We start from the raw sequence: 14,692 nt of genomic DNA, 5'->3' as shown, positions 1-14,692 counted from the left end.
GGGCAAAGGATTAAGTGACTTGCCTCTGTTCTCTCACAAGAAGCAATAAAACACAGGTCTTATGATGGTCATATGTTTACATTTAGAGAACCATGTGTCCCACACATTTCCACCAAAATACTATCCTGAAGAAGGACATAACTCTTCCCAGTCATGCTAATTAATCCAAAGCTGGCCATAATTTTGCAGAAACTGTGGAGAAGGTGAGCAGAAGATAGTTGCAATATATATGTTGATGTTTGTTAAGATTAGGTTCTCAGGTACTTGGGCTTCTTCATGAAGGTAAGCTAATGGGGAGCTTGCATGTGCCAAGAGGGTGGTGTGAATTGACCAGATATGTCATATGAATGTGATTAGACTGGGAAGGACTCAAAAAGATTGACTAATTAACAGCAAAATGCTTGTGGAACCTGAAAGGAGGTTTACCCTTGGCAAGGGTGTGTTCCCCTGCAACTGTGATTTCTGTAGGGTTAAAAGCTTTTATTTCTTGACAGAATTGCGGGTATATTGCTGATCTAGCACTTTAAGGGGCACACTACTAATAGGTTCCATTAATATTTACTGTAAATAATAAATTATTTATAAATAATACTCTTATTAGTTATAGATATATTTATTCAGAATTTTGTGCCATAAAGGACTATGGCCTTTTCTGCTTCCTCAATTGTGAGGCACAGCAGCCTGTTAAAAAAAACTAAACCCCAAGTCAGCCCTTCTATCCCTTTCTGCCTTTCTGGGAGGGAGGGCTGGCTGGCTGGCTGGCTGGCTGGCTGGATGTAACTCAGACATCAAAACAGGTGTCTTTTTTAGCCTGCTTGGACAGGTCACGAAGGATTGCCAGGAATATTGCCCCTACGGTAAGGCCACCCTGCGTTTTGGCTAAAAGGACAACGGGCTCTGCTCTATCTGCCTGGTGATTCAAGGGGAACTTGGTCTCCTGTACTGGGCTACATGACCTAATGCAATTGCAAAGGGGGGATTATACAACCTTCCAGTTGAGTACTCAGTGCTACTCTATTTGGAGTGCACTAATTTTCCAGATTTCAATTTGATTGAGGGCACACAGAGAAAATCCTTTGTCCATAGGAAAATCCAAAAAATATTTTGTTGTCATGATGATTGGTGAGATTATTTTTCAAGCATCTTCCCAACAAAATCAGGACATTTGAACACCTTGTACCTGGGCTAGGCAGAGAGGAAGAGTCTACTTGTTTCTACAAAAACTACCCCTACAGCTGACAGCAGTAACAATGAATATTACTGCTTGAAAATATTAAAGCATTGTGGTTCATCTGTATTTTTTCCTATAGTGTCTTTGTTTCAGTCACATTTGGCTGGAATTTTCCCTTACAGATATAAGAGATTTATATGCTGAACTTGATAGAGAGATCTTATTTTGCTAGGGGATACTGGCAGAAAGCTGGTGTGGTACTTGATGCAGAGATTAGCAGCATGCCCAAGATGTAGTTCCACTAGGTTCGTGAACTCTGTATTATTTGTGGCTTTCTTGTTTGATACCAACTGTGATTCAAGGACTTAAAGAATTGTGCCATGTTCATTTTCATTTTGAATACATTGCTTAACTGTGTTTTCTTTCCTTTTAAATTTCCATGTGTTGTACTTGATCCTTGCTATCATAAAAATTCAGTCATGATTCAGGTGCTTAATTGCTTGAACATTTGGCTTTAAGAACACTTTCAATTTTAATGATATTGAGTGATCCTTCAGAGAACATCATTACCTCAAATTTACAGCTCATAAATTTGTACATTTTTTCCTTTCTTTGCTGATGTCTATTCAGCAGATTCCTTTACTACAACATGAAATTCCTCCATATAATCCCCTCAAGTATTCACATAGCATCTGCCTTTTGTATTATTAATACTGGTATTGTTTGTCTTCCAGGAAGAGTAGTTAATTAGGAAAAATAGAAAGGTCTCCTTAAATTGATGTGTTATTTTATCATAGTAGTTTTACTACAGAATAAACATATAGGGAGTCAGAGAAAAAATATTGTAGAGGGAAAAAAAAAAAGGAAATATTACATGGAGATGGAAATTATTAAAATAGGCCCAACTACCAAAATACTGGACCTTTGTGAGAACTGCTACTCACAATTTTTTTTTTAAAAACCACACAATAGCTAAAGATAGCAAAGTGAAGCCCAAAAAATTTAAGAAATGTTAAAACTAATTCATCAATGAAAACTTAATTTTTTTAATATATTTTTATATCTTATGATACAGTCTGAAATTACTTCAAATTACTATTTTCTGTGGGATACTTGCCTTGTCCAATGTGAAGGAAGGACCCGTCCTGTTGTGAAAGGTGCAGTTTAATAAATATGAATATTTATTTATTAACAGATGAATTATTTATCAATATAATTATTCATCATTATTTATTCATTATTATTATTAAATAATTTAATAAATATGTCCTATTTACTGCAAAATTTGCAGATGTATAGAAAATGAGAGTAAACCATAGTATTGGAAAGCTCTTTATTACATGAGAAATGCCCTTTCTCCATATGGTAGAAGACACAGAGAGCTGGACCAAAGTATTTGGTTATATAAGCAATGATTGTAGAGATGCTACACTCAAGGTACACTTAAATAATTAAGTACAACCTTAATTCTGACAGTTTCTAACATTTCAGTGCTTTTTGGATACCACTGGTAATCCAGAATGCTATTGCCAACTGCAACCGAATTCTATATTCTGTACTTCATCAGGTTATGAAATTCCCATTGGGCTTAAAACTCCTGTAGTATCACGTAGCCAGCCACATTATTACACGGAGACACTTCCTTTGGTAGCACCAAGAATGATAAAGAGAGTTTGGTTTCTGGCTTATTTGGCAACACTAAAAGTGGACTGCTTCCCTTATGGCTTCACAGATCTTAATGCTGAACAAGAGGGCTCCCACAGTTAATCATGATGTTTGCTCTTAATCTTATTATTTTCTGATAATTACACCACTCTGTGAGCTATTAATGCTCAGATCACAGCTCAGTTCATAGCTGTACATGTCAGACTTCTGGCAAATGTAATTTTTTCAGAGCAGGATGTGGTAACAGAGAAATGGGATATTCAGTGTGAGTCCAAAATAGTAGCATACCACATACATAGGAAGCTCATCTTAAATTTACTACGTCTTATATTCTGCTTGGTTTTTTTATGGTGCCCACTCTGTTTTTCTGGTTTTTGGTTTTGTTTATGGGCTTGATGACATCAGTGGTTAAGAACATGTGGCACAATGATATGAAGGGGTTTGTATGCAGAGATTACATATTAGCTATTGCTGCAGATAAGTAGATGGAAGGGCATCTGCAGTACAGAAAGGATGGACTCTGCTGTACCTGGAGTGGGACATATGTGTTCTTTTGTTGGTGAGAGTTTGTTCTTAGGGAACATGAAATGAGACCTGCCTTTCTGTAAGACCACTTGACAGCAGAAGAGCTAAAAAGACTAATTCTGACTTCTGCCTATTATTTATGAAGGAGTAAACTTCGGATCCTGGCTGTGTGTGAGGATGGTCTGATGTAAAATGTAGGCACTTTTCACGCAGTAAGGTTTCTCTGAAACCTTTCTGTAAGCTGAACCTTACAGTTTCTCATAATATGCAGCTGATATCTTTCAGTGAGTGCAAAACCTAACTGTAATGCCTGACTGAAAACAAAAACAGATTTGGAAATAAAACTGGACTCTTTTTCTGTCCATGAAAGTTCTTTGCTTGATAACACATAGCTACACCTGCATGTATCTCTCTCAAGTGAATTCAAGTGTAATTCAATAACAAATAAATCATCCTGGCAGCTGTTGTCTTCTGTTAAATCACTCCACTCTTTCCAGAACTGATCATATTTTAATAGCTCTCTTCATTTTGGCAAGGGTTTTCATAGCCTGACCCTCTTCCATGAAGTACAAGGCCAAGTTTATGGCATGACAATAAACTTAACACCTAATCTCTATGTGCCTATTCCTAAATGTGTATATGTAAACATATATTAATTGGAGAAAGATGTATTTTAATCCTTGCCTTAAGTATGAATATTATCCAGGTGATCTAAGCAATGGTCTGGGTGAGGGGAAGGCTACAAGGACAACAAGAGAGCACATGCTCCTGGCAATTTATCAGAAAGCTCGTAAGATTGCATGAGTCTTCTTCCTCAGCTCAATTCAGCACCCCTGGAAGTGCCTCCAGGGCCTCTTTGTTAGTGTGTGTTTCACTGGGGTACACAGAGCAATTTTTGACAGTTTTGAAGGAGAACAAAGGTGAAGTGGATGGCATAGCCTTTATGGTGTTATGAAGCTCTTGATTGCAGTAGTTTCTAAGTATATTCTTAAAATTAAGTATGTGTGAACATGTTGGAGTATTTAAATGGAAAGCCCTAGCTCAGTCAAACGCATGGGAAAAAACCTCCCTTCTGAACAAATGTGCATCCATGGGAAAGTATTGACTTTTAAAATATTTGGCATTTGCATATATGATACAATGCTGAGTAGGGAAAAGTAATTTCCATAGGTCCTATCATCTGGCATTTTTGAGGAAGTCTGAGCTTTTCTTAGCACAGCTGCCCACAGGGCGTGGCTGAAAAGTGAACTTCAGTGTTCCAGGCTTTCCACTAATACATTCTCTAAGCAGTAATCCAAAGGCTTCTCCCTCACTCCTCTAAAATGGCACTTTTAAGCTCCTCCTGTTTTCATTGGTGTGCATGAATATATCACAGGTATCACCTGTTTATGTGTTTGCAAGGATAGAATACCAGTGAAAGCAGATCTTCCCCTTATCTCATGTGTGATTAGTTACTTAGGGTATGCATAACGAAGTTGAGACTTATGATTATTTTTTGAGTGAGAGCACTTATCTATTAATCACTTGAAATAATACAACAAAAGCTTAATTATAGAAATTTAAAATACTTATAGTAATTTAGAGTATTACTTAGCGTAAACAAGAATATGTAAGCTTCTGTCTCACCAGATAGGAGAGGATTTCCCTTGGTCTCTGAGGCTGAGAAATAATGCTTATTGAGTAACCACCTCTTTCAGGCTAGTATCTTAGAGAATGTCCCTAACATTCATTGGCTGTGCTGCTTTACTGACTCTTCCAGTTTGGCACCAGACACATCAACCAATTTTTAAAGAATAACTCACTCAGGGGTTTCCACTGAGACTGGTTATCAAAACATCAGTGTGTGCTTACCAGCTGTAGCAGGGAGGGTGAGGAAGGGGAAGGGCAGCTGCTGGAGCCTTTCTTCCCAGCAGACAGCAGAGCTGATCAGGTATTCAGGAGGACCCTAGCAGAGAGTGTGACTTCAGAAGAATAACTTTCTGGGGCTTCTGTTACAGCAGCACCAGCTATCACTGCCCTGAATACAGGGCTGTAGGCCTTTGATGCCCTAATGTTTATGGGTTTTACAGTCTCTGACATTATCCATTTTTTGAGGCTGCTGTTGGCAAAGTGCTGCCAAGTCTCTGCTGAGTTCTGGTAGAGTTCTCTCACTGACTCTGGTAGAGTTCAGTGCAATTTGATCCTTATAGCAAGAAAGCAGATCAGCCCACTAAAGAAAGATCAACATTTTATGACCTTGTGAATCTGTAATTCAATGAAGCTGTAGCTCCAGTGCTTATAGGTTAGAAGGCTCAGTGCTGTGGAAAACAGCAATTTAAGCAAAGTTTTAAAATTAAGAGTATCTAAGTGCACTTAGGAATCTGAGTTTGGTGGTGGAGTGGAAAATACATATATTGATTTATTTAAATAAATGATGGCAGATAGTATAAAGGAATAAAGTTCCATTTTCTGTTCCTATGATGACTCAGTACTTGACAAGTTGTTTTCCCCAGTTCCCAAGGTAAAAGAAGCAGCTGCCTTTGTCCCTCACCTGGCACAGAGGAAAATTCCAGTGTCGAGACCAGAGCAAGAAGGTGGCTTATTTTTATTATACAGCATTTATTTTCCTGTGTATTGTATCTTTTTGTGACAACCTATGTTAGCCAAGTCAGAACCAGTTTAAAAGCCTTTAACATAAACCAAAGATTTTGTGAACACTTTAGAGAAAGTACCTGGCCAAACTATGCTGCCAGTTCCAATGTGTCCTTTTCCTGTTTATAACCCATGCATAGAAAGTTTCCCCACATTAGAACTTGACTTGCAATTGAATTTCACTTGAATAATTTCATAGTCCTAAAAAAATAAAGTAGCTTCTATAGTCTATAAAATGAAAACACGTTGCACAGCACACAATAACCCTAAACAAACAAGACAGATGTGCTGGTTGACATTTTTTCCAATTTAGAAAGCAGTAGTCTCAGAAACAACAGATTTATACAGCAAAGCTCTCAAAATGTCATGTCTCTGACTCATGATAAAATACATTAAAATAACAAGAAGGATGCCTCTTTCTGAGGAAATTCAGATGGCCAACGTATTACTCTTAATCTGATCTGTCATGTTTGCATTGCACAGTGTTCCTTTGTGTGTGTAATGCTTCTCATCTGCACAGTCACGAAGGCCATGGTGTGCTCTGGCTGACACCCTTTTTCAGTGTGCTCCAAAGGTCAACTGATTTGGGCTATTCCCAGCACCATGTAGTTGGAGTATGAGGCACTGATGTAAGGGATTCTTCTCATGGGAGGCCAGTTTCTCCCAGTGGATAGAATGGGAACTTGAGCTGACTGCAACTACAGCAGTGTAACAAATGGAGAGTGGAGAGCTCTAAAGCTGGCAGATCTCAAACAATTCCTGATGCTAGAGTTAAACACTAACACCTCCTCCTATACTTGGGGATTTGCAGGCACTCGGTATACAGAAGTCACAGCATATAAACTCATGTGCAGATGCAAGATTGGCAGTAAAAAGACACTGAGCTAAAGAAAGAATCACTACATAAATTTGAATATTTTGCTTTTTTGAAGTTTCATCTAAGTCAACACTATCTGAATTCAGATTATAAATAATTTTAGAATGATCTGTACATTAATAACTGTATGAATACAGAGCAAAATGTTTTAACAGTACTTAGGATATAGTGCTCCTATTATCTCTACCAATTTTTTGTTCAGTTGATTGCAGCTTCAGTCGAGGGGTGTGTGACTGGAAACAAGATACTGATGATGACTTCGACTGGAATCCTGCTGATCGAGATAGAGGTATTTAACTATGTGTCATCTAGATAGGCTTTGATTTGATGGCTTACCTCTTCCAAAAAAAGGGTGGTGGGGGGAAACAGAATCCCGAATTCTTCTTTTCTATCAGTGGGTTTTCTTTATAAAAGAAGAACGTAGGCAGAGGACGCTAGTAGTGGATATTGTTTCTTTGAAATATCCAGTAGCAAATGGTAATCAGCAACATATTTCAACACAAATAAATCAAAATGTAAGAAAAATTATTAGAACATAACTGTTCTGAATTGCAAACTACAAGGCAATGGAAACCTTATCAGTTACGTGTTGTGTCTCTCCAAGATTGGTAGGACATTTAATCACACATCTGTCATTTAGATGGATGTGGCAATGTAGTCACTCACATGGCTTAGATATCATGGGGAAAACTGCTCAGAAATCTCAAACTTGGCGAGACAAACTCAGAATAAGCCAAGGGCAAGGGGCTATTCAAGAACAACCAATACATGAACAGGTACCAATGGGATCCTGCTAAAACCTGAGAAAGAGCTCCATGAGAGCAATGTGGGACTGCTGGGTGGGTGTACATAAAAAGGTGTGGACAGGAATGGACAAGTTTGGTTGAAAGGATGTCTTTACCCCTGTTGCAGAAGTTGCTGCAGTAGTGACCAGTGGATCCTACAGATCCTGCAGGCTGCTTGCACCAGTTCCCACATGCACATTCTCTCCCTCCTCCCTTAGAGTCTTTCCATGTTAGTCTTTCTTCACTAATCCTTCCTCTTCTGCTCCATGTAATTCCCTAAATCCCTTCTCTGTGCTGTCACTCCCAGGAAAACCTTACCCTGGCCTTATCCTGTCTCCCTGAACTTTTATCTGGGGATTATGACTTCATTTATGGGCCCAGATGTTTTATTCCTTTAAGACTGTGTGTGTTTGTGACTTCATTGGTCTTCCAGGACTTGGGAAATAAGCTGTCAGTTCCCTTGTGAGTTTGTCATCAATGCAGAGGACAGTGGAGAGAATATTGAGCTAGCTCAAGTACTGAAATAATCTGATCACAGAGGCACAGCAGCATGTTTCAGACTGTTGCATTTGAAAAACAGATGGTTTTGCCTTTGAAAGATGGTACAAGGAAGAATGACTGTAATTGCCAGTGAAATATGAACTCATCTCCTCTGTAAACTGATCTGACTTCCAACAGTACAAGTTCCTTGCAAAGTACACTCCCTACTGCTTTTCTCCAGTGTGATTTTAAATTATTCAAGTAAACAAGCTTCAGCTTCCCCTTATTTTCTTAGCAAACATGGATTCAAATTGCTAACAAATAACACGAGTGCATTAAAGATGATGTTTTTAAAAATTATTTTCTTTTTACAAGGCGATGGCTACTACATGGCAGTTCCAGCTTTTGTGGGGCACAAGAACGATATGGGGCGTCTGAAACTTCTCCTCACTGACCTCAAACCAAAGAGCAGCTACTGCTTGATTTTCAGTTATCGGCTTGCTGGTGAGAAAGTGGGAAAGCTTCGAGTGTTCCTGGCAAACAAAAAAACTGCTCCTGTCTGGGAAGAGAATAAAGGAAAAGATGAAAAGTGGAGAACTGGAAAAATAGAGATATTTCAGGGGGCTGAAACAATCAACAGTGTAAGTATAACACAATTTATAAGCCAACTACTGTAACCAACATGCCGGTTTAATTTCCTAACCCTCAAGAGTTCCACCAACTGTTTTATAGGCATCAGCAATCAAAAGGCTTATCTGAAATGGAAACAGGAGCCCACAATTTAGGGGCCATAAAAGTTATCACCTGATTGTAATTTCAGAACTGAATCACCCCAATTGGTTAGAACACTGATGCCAGTAATTCTGTCATTTTGTAAAAGTACTGCATCACATCATAAGTTAACACAAGTAATCAAAATCTGCCCTTAACATCTCATGCAACACAAGCATACATACATGCCGGAAAAAATGAAAATTTTTCATTTCATAGAAGAGGATGCTCTCAAACCACACTAAACCAGACCATTAGAGCAAAAGGAGACATCATGTATAATCAAGGGGGGGGCCATCACCTTTGGATCAGGGCATACCAACAGGGAACACTGTGCACTGATGTATGCCTGGAAACTGCCTCAGTCAGGACTTCAGCCAGTTTCTCCTTGAAGTTCTGGGGTCTGCTTTCCATTTGTGTGATGGAACATTTTCAGTGCTGTGTAAAGACTTTTACTGTATAATTGAATACAGTGAACATAAAGGAAATGCAAGCCCTTTTCAAGGTTTTTTGCACAGCTGGAATGATGTAGAAAAACTCTTAAATAAATAAGAATCAGACTATAAAATAAAACCAGACATCCTATTCATAAAAATAAACCTCCTCTTCATATATATAGTATACATACTATACTCAATACATACGAGAGAGTATAAATATATATAGTATATACACACAAAACCTGAGGATCCAAATAGATCAAAAATGAACAGTTGTAATGTCTTCAATAAATAAAATGCATGAGCATCACATACTGTGATAAAACTACATTATAGGAGGATTTCATTCAATTTGTATTTTTTGTACAATAAAAATAAATAATCTTATTAAAGTAATCCATTTAGCATTGTAAATCTGTGCAGAGGATTTTACATCTAGTTCAAATAATGCTCAAAAGTTTTAAAAATGGCAAAGATTCAAGTCATTAAGTCCTTAAGTCATTAAGTGTTGTAATAAAATATTCTTCATATACAGCATTATAACTAATTAAGAGTTCCTAAATGTTTGGATAAACTATATTTTTACTCTTAATGCGTATCTTTTCTTATGACAGGTCACTTTTGAATCAGAACGTGGGAAGGGTAAAACTGGAGAAATTGGAGTGGACAATGTTATACTAATTTCTGGTCTATGCCCAGAAGATACCTGATAATGGACACTTGAGTACACCAGATTTAATCCTATTTTTCACATTTGCCTTATTAGTAGTGTATTTTTCTATTCTTTTCTTTTTAAAAAAAAACCACGCAAAACTATAAAATTGTGCCTTGAACCTAATGCAACAATGCAAATAGAAAAAGTGATGTGCGAGATGCAGATTATGCTTTTTTACGAGTTATTCTAATTCTAATACATGTGTTGAGTGTAATACTACTGTATTTTATAATTCAAGGTCAGGGTTTCTGAAGTATTATTTGTCTGGCTTTTTTACAAATTCTACATGCTTTTATTTCTTAAAATCTTCTCGAGGCTATTCATTAGTCTTCTATTTCATTTCTTCTACTCCACAAGAACATACAGCAGTATTTAAGAGGATGTTACTACTTCTGGTGACATAATTTTCTTACTTAGTGGATATGTTGTTCAAAAAATCAGTATTCATCACCCTGTGTGCAGTAAGGCAATCATACACAGAGCCAAGGTGTTTGTTGATTTAAATACTTGTGCAAAGATGGGTGCTAGGTGGAAAATCCACAAAGCCAGCACAGCAAGCAGAAATGATGACCACTATTTAAATGTTAATCTTGATATATTCCACTTACCTAGTATATATTCAGTGTTTACTACTCTACTATTGCTGAGTTGTGCTCAGCTGGCTTCTTATCTTGGGCAGCCTGGTGGCCTTCATTGTTTACTATTGTATTATTGCTGAGCTGTGCTGAGCTAGCTTTGTTAATTTCTTCTTATCTTGGATGTCCTGCAGTAGCACACACTTCCTCCCAGATTTTGTTACCCCTCTGGGTCTATGATCTTTGAAGCATGTCAAGCCCTAAACTTTAAAAAAGTAATTCTATTGACAAATAATTTGTCTTAAACATCAGGGAAATACTCAATCTATTGAAGAAGTAGGAAGAAAGGGAGGAGACTTCATTTCTCTTTTGATGGAGCTAAGCAAGTTGTAAGTGGATTCATGTCTTTGAGGAATATTTTCATTACCAATAAAGTATGTAAAATACCTTCTTTGTCATCAGTGTCTTTGAATCACACAAATCATTGTTAAGAAATGATCCCTTTACAGTTTTATAAGCATTTAATATTCACCATTAACAGATGATGTTACCAACTGGCACAGAAAAACAAGAGCGAAAAGAATGACCCATTCTTAATGTTTAAGAAGCTTCACATTATGTACAGACCTTCAGGAACAAAAGGCTCCTGCCGGATTGCAGGCCTACTTTGACCCCATTAGAGGTGAGAAAGAATGATTTTCATTGTCCAGGAGACAGTATGACCTAGTGGCCACAAAATAAGGCTCCTCTTACACAATTGAAAAAAAATAATCTTTGTTGTGAGCTCCTTCATGACCCTTCAAACATCAGCAAAAGGGGGGGAGATTATCCACCATCCCAAGGAGCAGGAAGGTGAGCAGAACTTTCTCCCACAGACCAGGAGCTGCCACCCACTGCCATGCTTGCCCACGCACACAAGAGTATGTGCATGTACAAATACACATTAGAGAAGGGACAAGGATCCAGGTCACATTTCTGAAAGGAAGTCAAATGACAATGCTGTGGAAGATAACACTATTTCTGTCGTGTGATCTCTGCAGAATGTACCTAATGGCATGAGTTCCAAGAGAACAGAGAAGCCCATGGAAAAGCCCTGGTTCAGTCAATGTTCAGTTAAATATGTGTACATACATTTTTCTCTTGATTAGCTCTGTGTATCCCCTTCCACGCTGGCTGCTCACTGTTTATTATTAGTGACTCTCTTATTTTAGTTTTTGTATGAAGAAGGGGACATCCAAATTGACTGAATAGAATTTCAGTCTAACACTAAAGAATTTTGAAGAATTCAGCCTATATGAAACTAAGCTTTTTAACAAAAACATTACACCAGTTCAAACACCTTGAATTGCACCTACGAAGCTAGTCAGGGATGCTTGAGAGATTCCTTGTTGAAACACAATATTTTTGCACTGTGCACACAGTTGAGGAAAGGGTAGGCAAAACTGAAATATCTAGAAAGTTTACAATGGCTATGTAACCAGGAAATGCTGCTTTTTTGTTAGAACTGGTTTGTGTTACAAAACAGATACTCTGAGAAGTGTGCATGGACTTCAGCTTTGACATGGGAAACTGTTTCCTGGTGTCTTTGGAGCTGCTGAGGAAATTGCAGAAAAAGGACTTGGGAAAAGCAAACTCTCTTTAATCTCAAGGCAAAGACTCTGGTAGCTTCAAAGTGAGGGCAAAGTTCCTTCAGCATCAAACTGGATGCTGACTGTGATTGATCTCAGGATGCCTGAATAACTTGGTCGCAGTGAGGCAGAACAGTATTTTTCTGGATTCACTCCTCCTTGTCTGACTCTGTAGTTGAACAGTTCTTACTGAAGATCAAGAAAACGAAAGTTCAATTTTACTGAAATAAAATTCTGTGTCTAGTTTCAAAGAGCAATAATTTATGCAGTGCCTCTAAATACTAAGAAGCCTAAGAATCATTACAATCTTGAGCACGGCAGTGTTTGAAGTGCAAATGAGGTACATGTATGGAGCAAACTGAGTCCACCTAAAAAAGTGCAGCTGGGCATTTCTTGCATGGGCAGTTACTAGGCATAGAAAGATAAATACTGCCTGTGGAAGGCATAATATCTAAAGGGTATTAGCTCAATACACAAACAACAGAGAGTAAACAAACGAACACGGTCTCATACAGAGCTGATATTTATTCATTGTTGGTTGAGTTGTAGCCCACCATGAATCATCACTGGGACAAATACTTTACTGGTAGAATTCCACCCAAAAGTCAAGTCAAAAAGATTTCATGGAATGAGTAAGAAAATTATTTGCACAGATCAGTACAAACTAACTGCAATAGCTGCCATAAGACCGTCTGTAGTAGATACAGAAGTGGTTTCCCAATTGTTTGCAGTGGATTATCATACACCTGATAGCTTGCATCATAGTGGATGAGAATTTTAGCAAAATAACATCTGAATAGCAAAACTGAAACCTTTTTTTGTTGCGAATAAATTCAAAAATAGCTTCCGCAAAAGCAACAAAATAAATCCATTCTGTATAGACAATCAGATAAACCACATCAGCACATCAGCAAATTAACTGGATTTGTTTGCAACATTCATTCTGAAGATGGAACTGCTAAGGGCAAAACCTCCATGTTTCTCCTTCAGATGAAAACAGTTAAAAGACATATTATGCCTATAGTCATTAATGCCTCAAAATGTTCCTGACAGTTTTCCATTACTGTGAAATGTGAAATCCATTATCTGCTTGATTATTTTAGACAGCAAGGAAACTGCACTGGGAGTATTTGAGAAAGTTACAGTTATGCTGTAATCAAGTGGCTTGAACTTTGATAACATCATTAGTAACTCTTAAGTCTGATAACACACTTTAGAGATGGTACTCTGCCCACAAGTTAATGGAAAAAAAGAGCTTCTAGCTAATTGCCCAAATCTGTACTGCATCCTTCAAAAGCTACTCAACAGATGCGATCACTTAATCTTGAATGTTGTAACAAAAGGTTTGAATCACTTTTCTTCAGCTGCCAGAATAACTAACAGAAGCATTTCATTTTGACAACAGTGAATACATGGAAATGCTGAAGCATGTTCCTAAAAGACGGTTATCTTTTAACCTGCAGCTGGCAGGAACTTGAAACATTTTCCAGCTATTAGATGTTATATTTATATACTAACAAATGATTCCCAAATGCAATTTTTCAGGATCACAAAGGTCAAGATGATGAAGAGAGGTTTTCAATGACTGCTGCTCGTATTTACTTCATAACTGCTATATTGTTAATGACAGAGTCCTATACCTGCATGTATTGGAGGTATTGTAACTCATGAAAATATATTAAAGAAAAGTTAAATAGCAGCGTGAATAGTAATTTACTTGGTCGTATGTGCAACTGTTACATTAAAGCTCATCACAGCAAAAAAATTTTAATAGAAAATAATTTCTAATTTTGACAGTTACTAATCTCTCAAATACCTGACTTTAAAGTTTGATTTCAACAAAAGTAAACATGCAGTGTCTCTAACCCTCCCCAGTTCTTCAGGAAGGGCACATTATACAACCGTTGAGAGAATTGATTATTAGTTTTTTATTTGGGGAATGCTAAACTGGGGAATATTCAGCCTTCTGTGAGTCAATGATTTTTTTTTTTTTTTAATAGCTTGATACTCTGAAAACCTCTCAATTTCTCAATATTTCTGTAATGCCTTATACCAATGTCTATTTCAGATATACTTCTGCAACTTCTCTTTCAATAGATTTGAGAAATCATTTTAAAAGTGATCCTTTTAGGTCCTCAGATTAAAGCTAACTTAAATCACACATTTAGAGTGTTTTATTAATTAATCTAAAATGAAAGGGAGCTATTTCAAAACCAAATATTATGTAAAATTATACAATATATGATAAACAACTAGTGTATTTGATGCTGATAGAAATAAGGTCTGAGTTAAAGGAAAGAGCATGTCCCTAGACTTGCCTTAAAACAGCATTTATTTTTTTCATATGCTTCCTTTTACTTCCATAAAAAGATGGTGCTTCTCCAACAAGTTGGGTGGTTTGCAGGAGCACTGAATAGCTCCTCAGGTAC

General features: G+C 37.4%; 1 protein-coding gene across 1 annotated transcript in view; it reads left to right on the top strand.

Annotated features, from left to right (window-relative positions):
• The window catches only part of LOC121673230 (epidermal growth factor-like protein 6), a gene marked incomplete at its 5' end in the record, with an annotated part of 29,193 nt that extends 18,111 nt beyond the window's left edge, over positions 1–11,082 (top strand). The window contains 4 exons of the mRNA XM_042046361.1: positions 5,854–5,934; positions 7,072–7,158; positions 8,510–8,775; positions 9,960–11,082. Of these exons, the coding sequence (XP_041902295.1) occupies positions 5,854–5,934; positions 7,072–7,158; positions 8,510–8,775; positions 9,960–10,055 (530 nt within the window). The remainder of the gene's footprint in view (positions 1–5,853; positions 5,935–7,071; positions 7,159–8,509; positions 8,776–9,959) is intronic.
• Between the last annotated feature and the right edge of the window lie 3,610 nt (positions 11,083–14,692).

This window comes from Corvus kubaryi, unplaced genomic scaffold (assembly GCF_017639235.1).
Source record: "Corvus kubaryi isolate FWS band 111438036 unplaced genomic scaffold, C.kubaryi_AGA036_p1.0 65286, whole genome shotgun sequence".
In the NCBI taxonomy this organism is placed as follows: Eukaryota; Metazoa; Chordata; class Aves; order Passeriformes; family Corvidae; genus Corvus; species Corvus kubaryi.
This window is presented reverse-complemented; position numbering and strand designations above follow the sequence as displayed.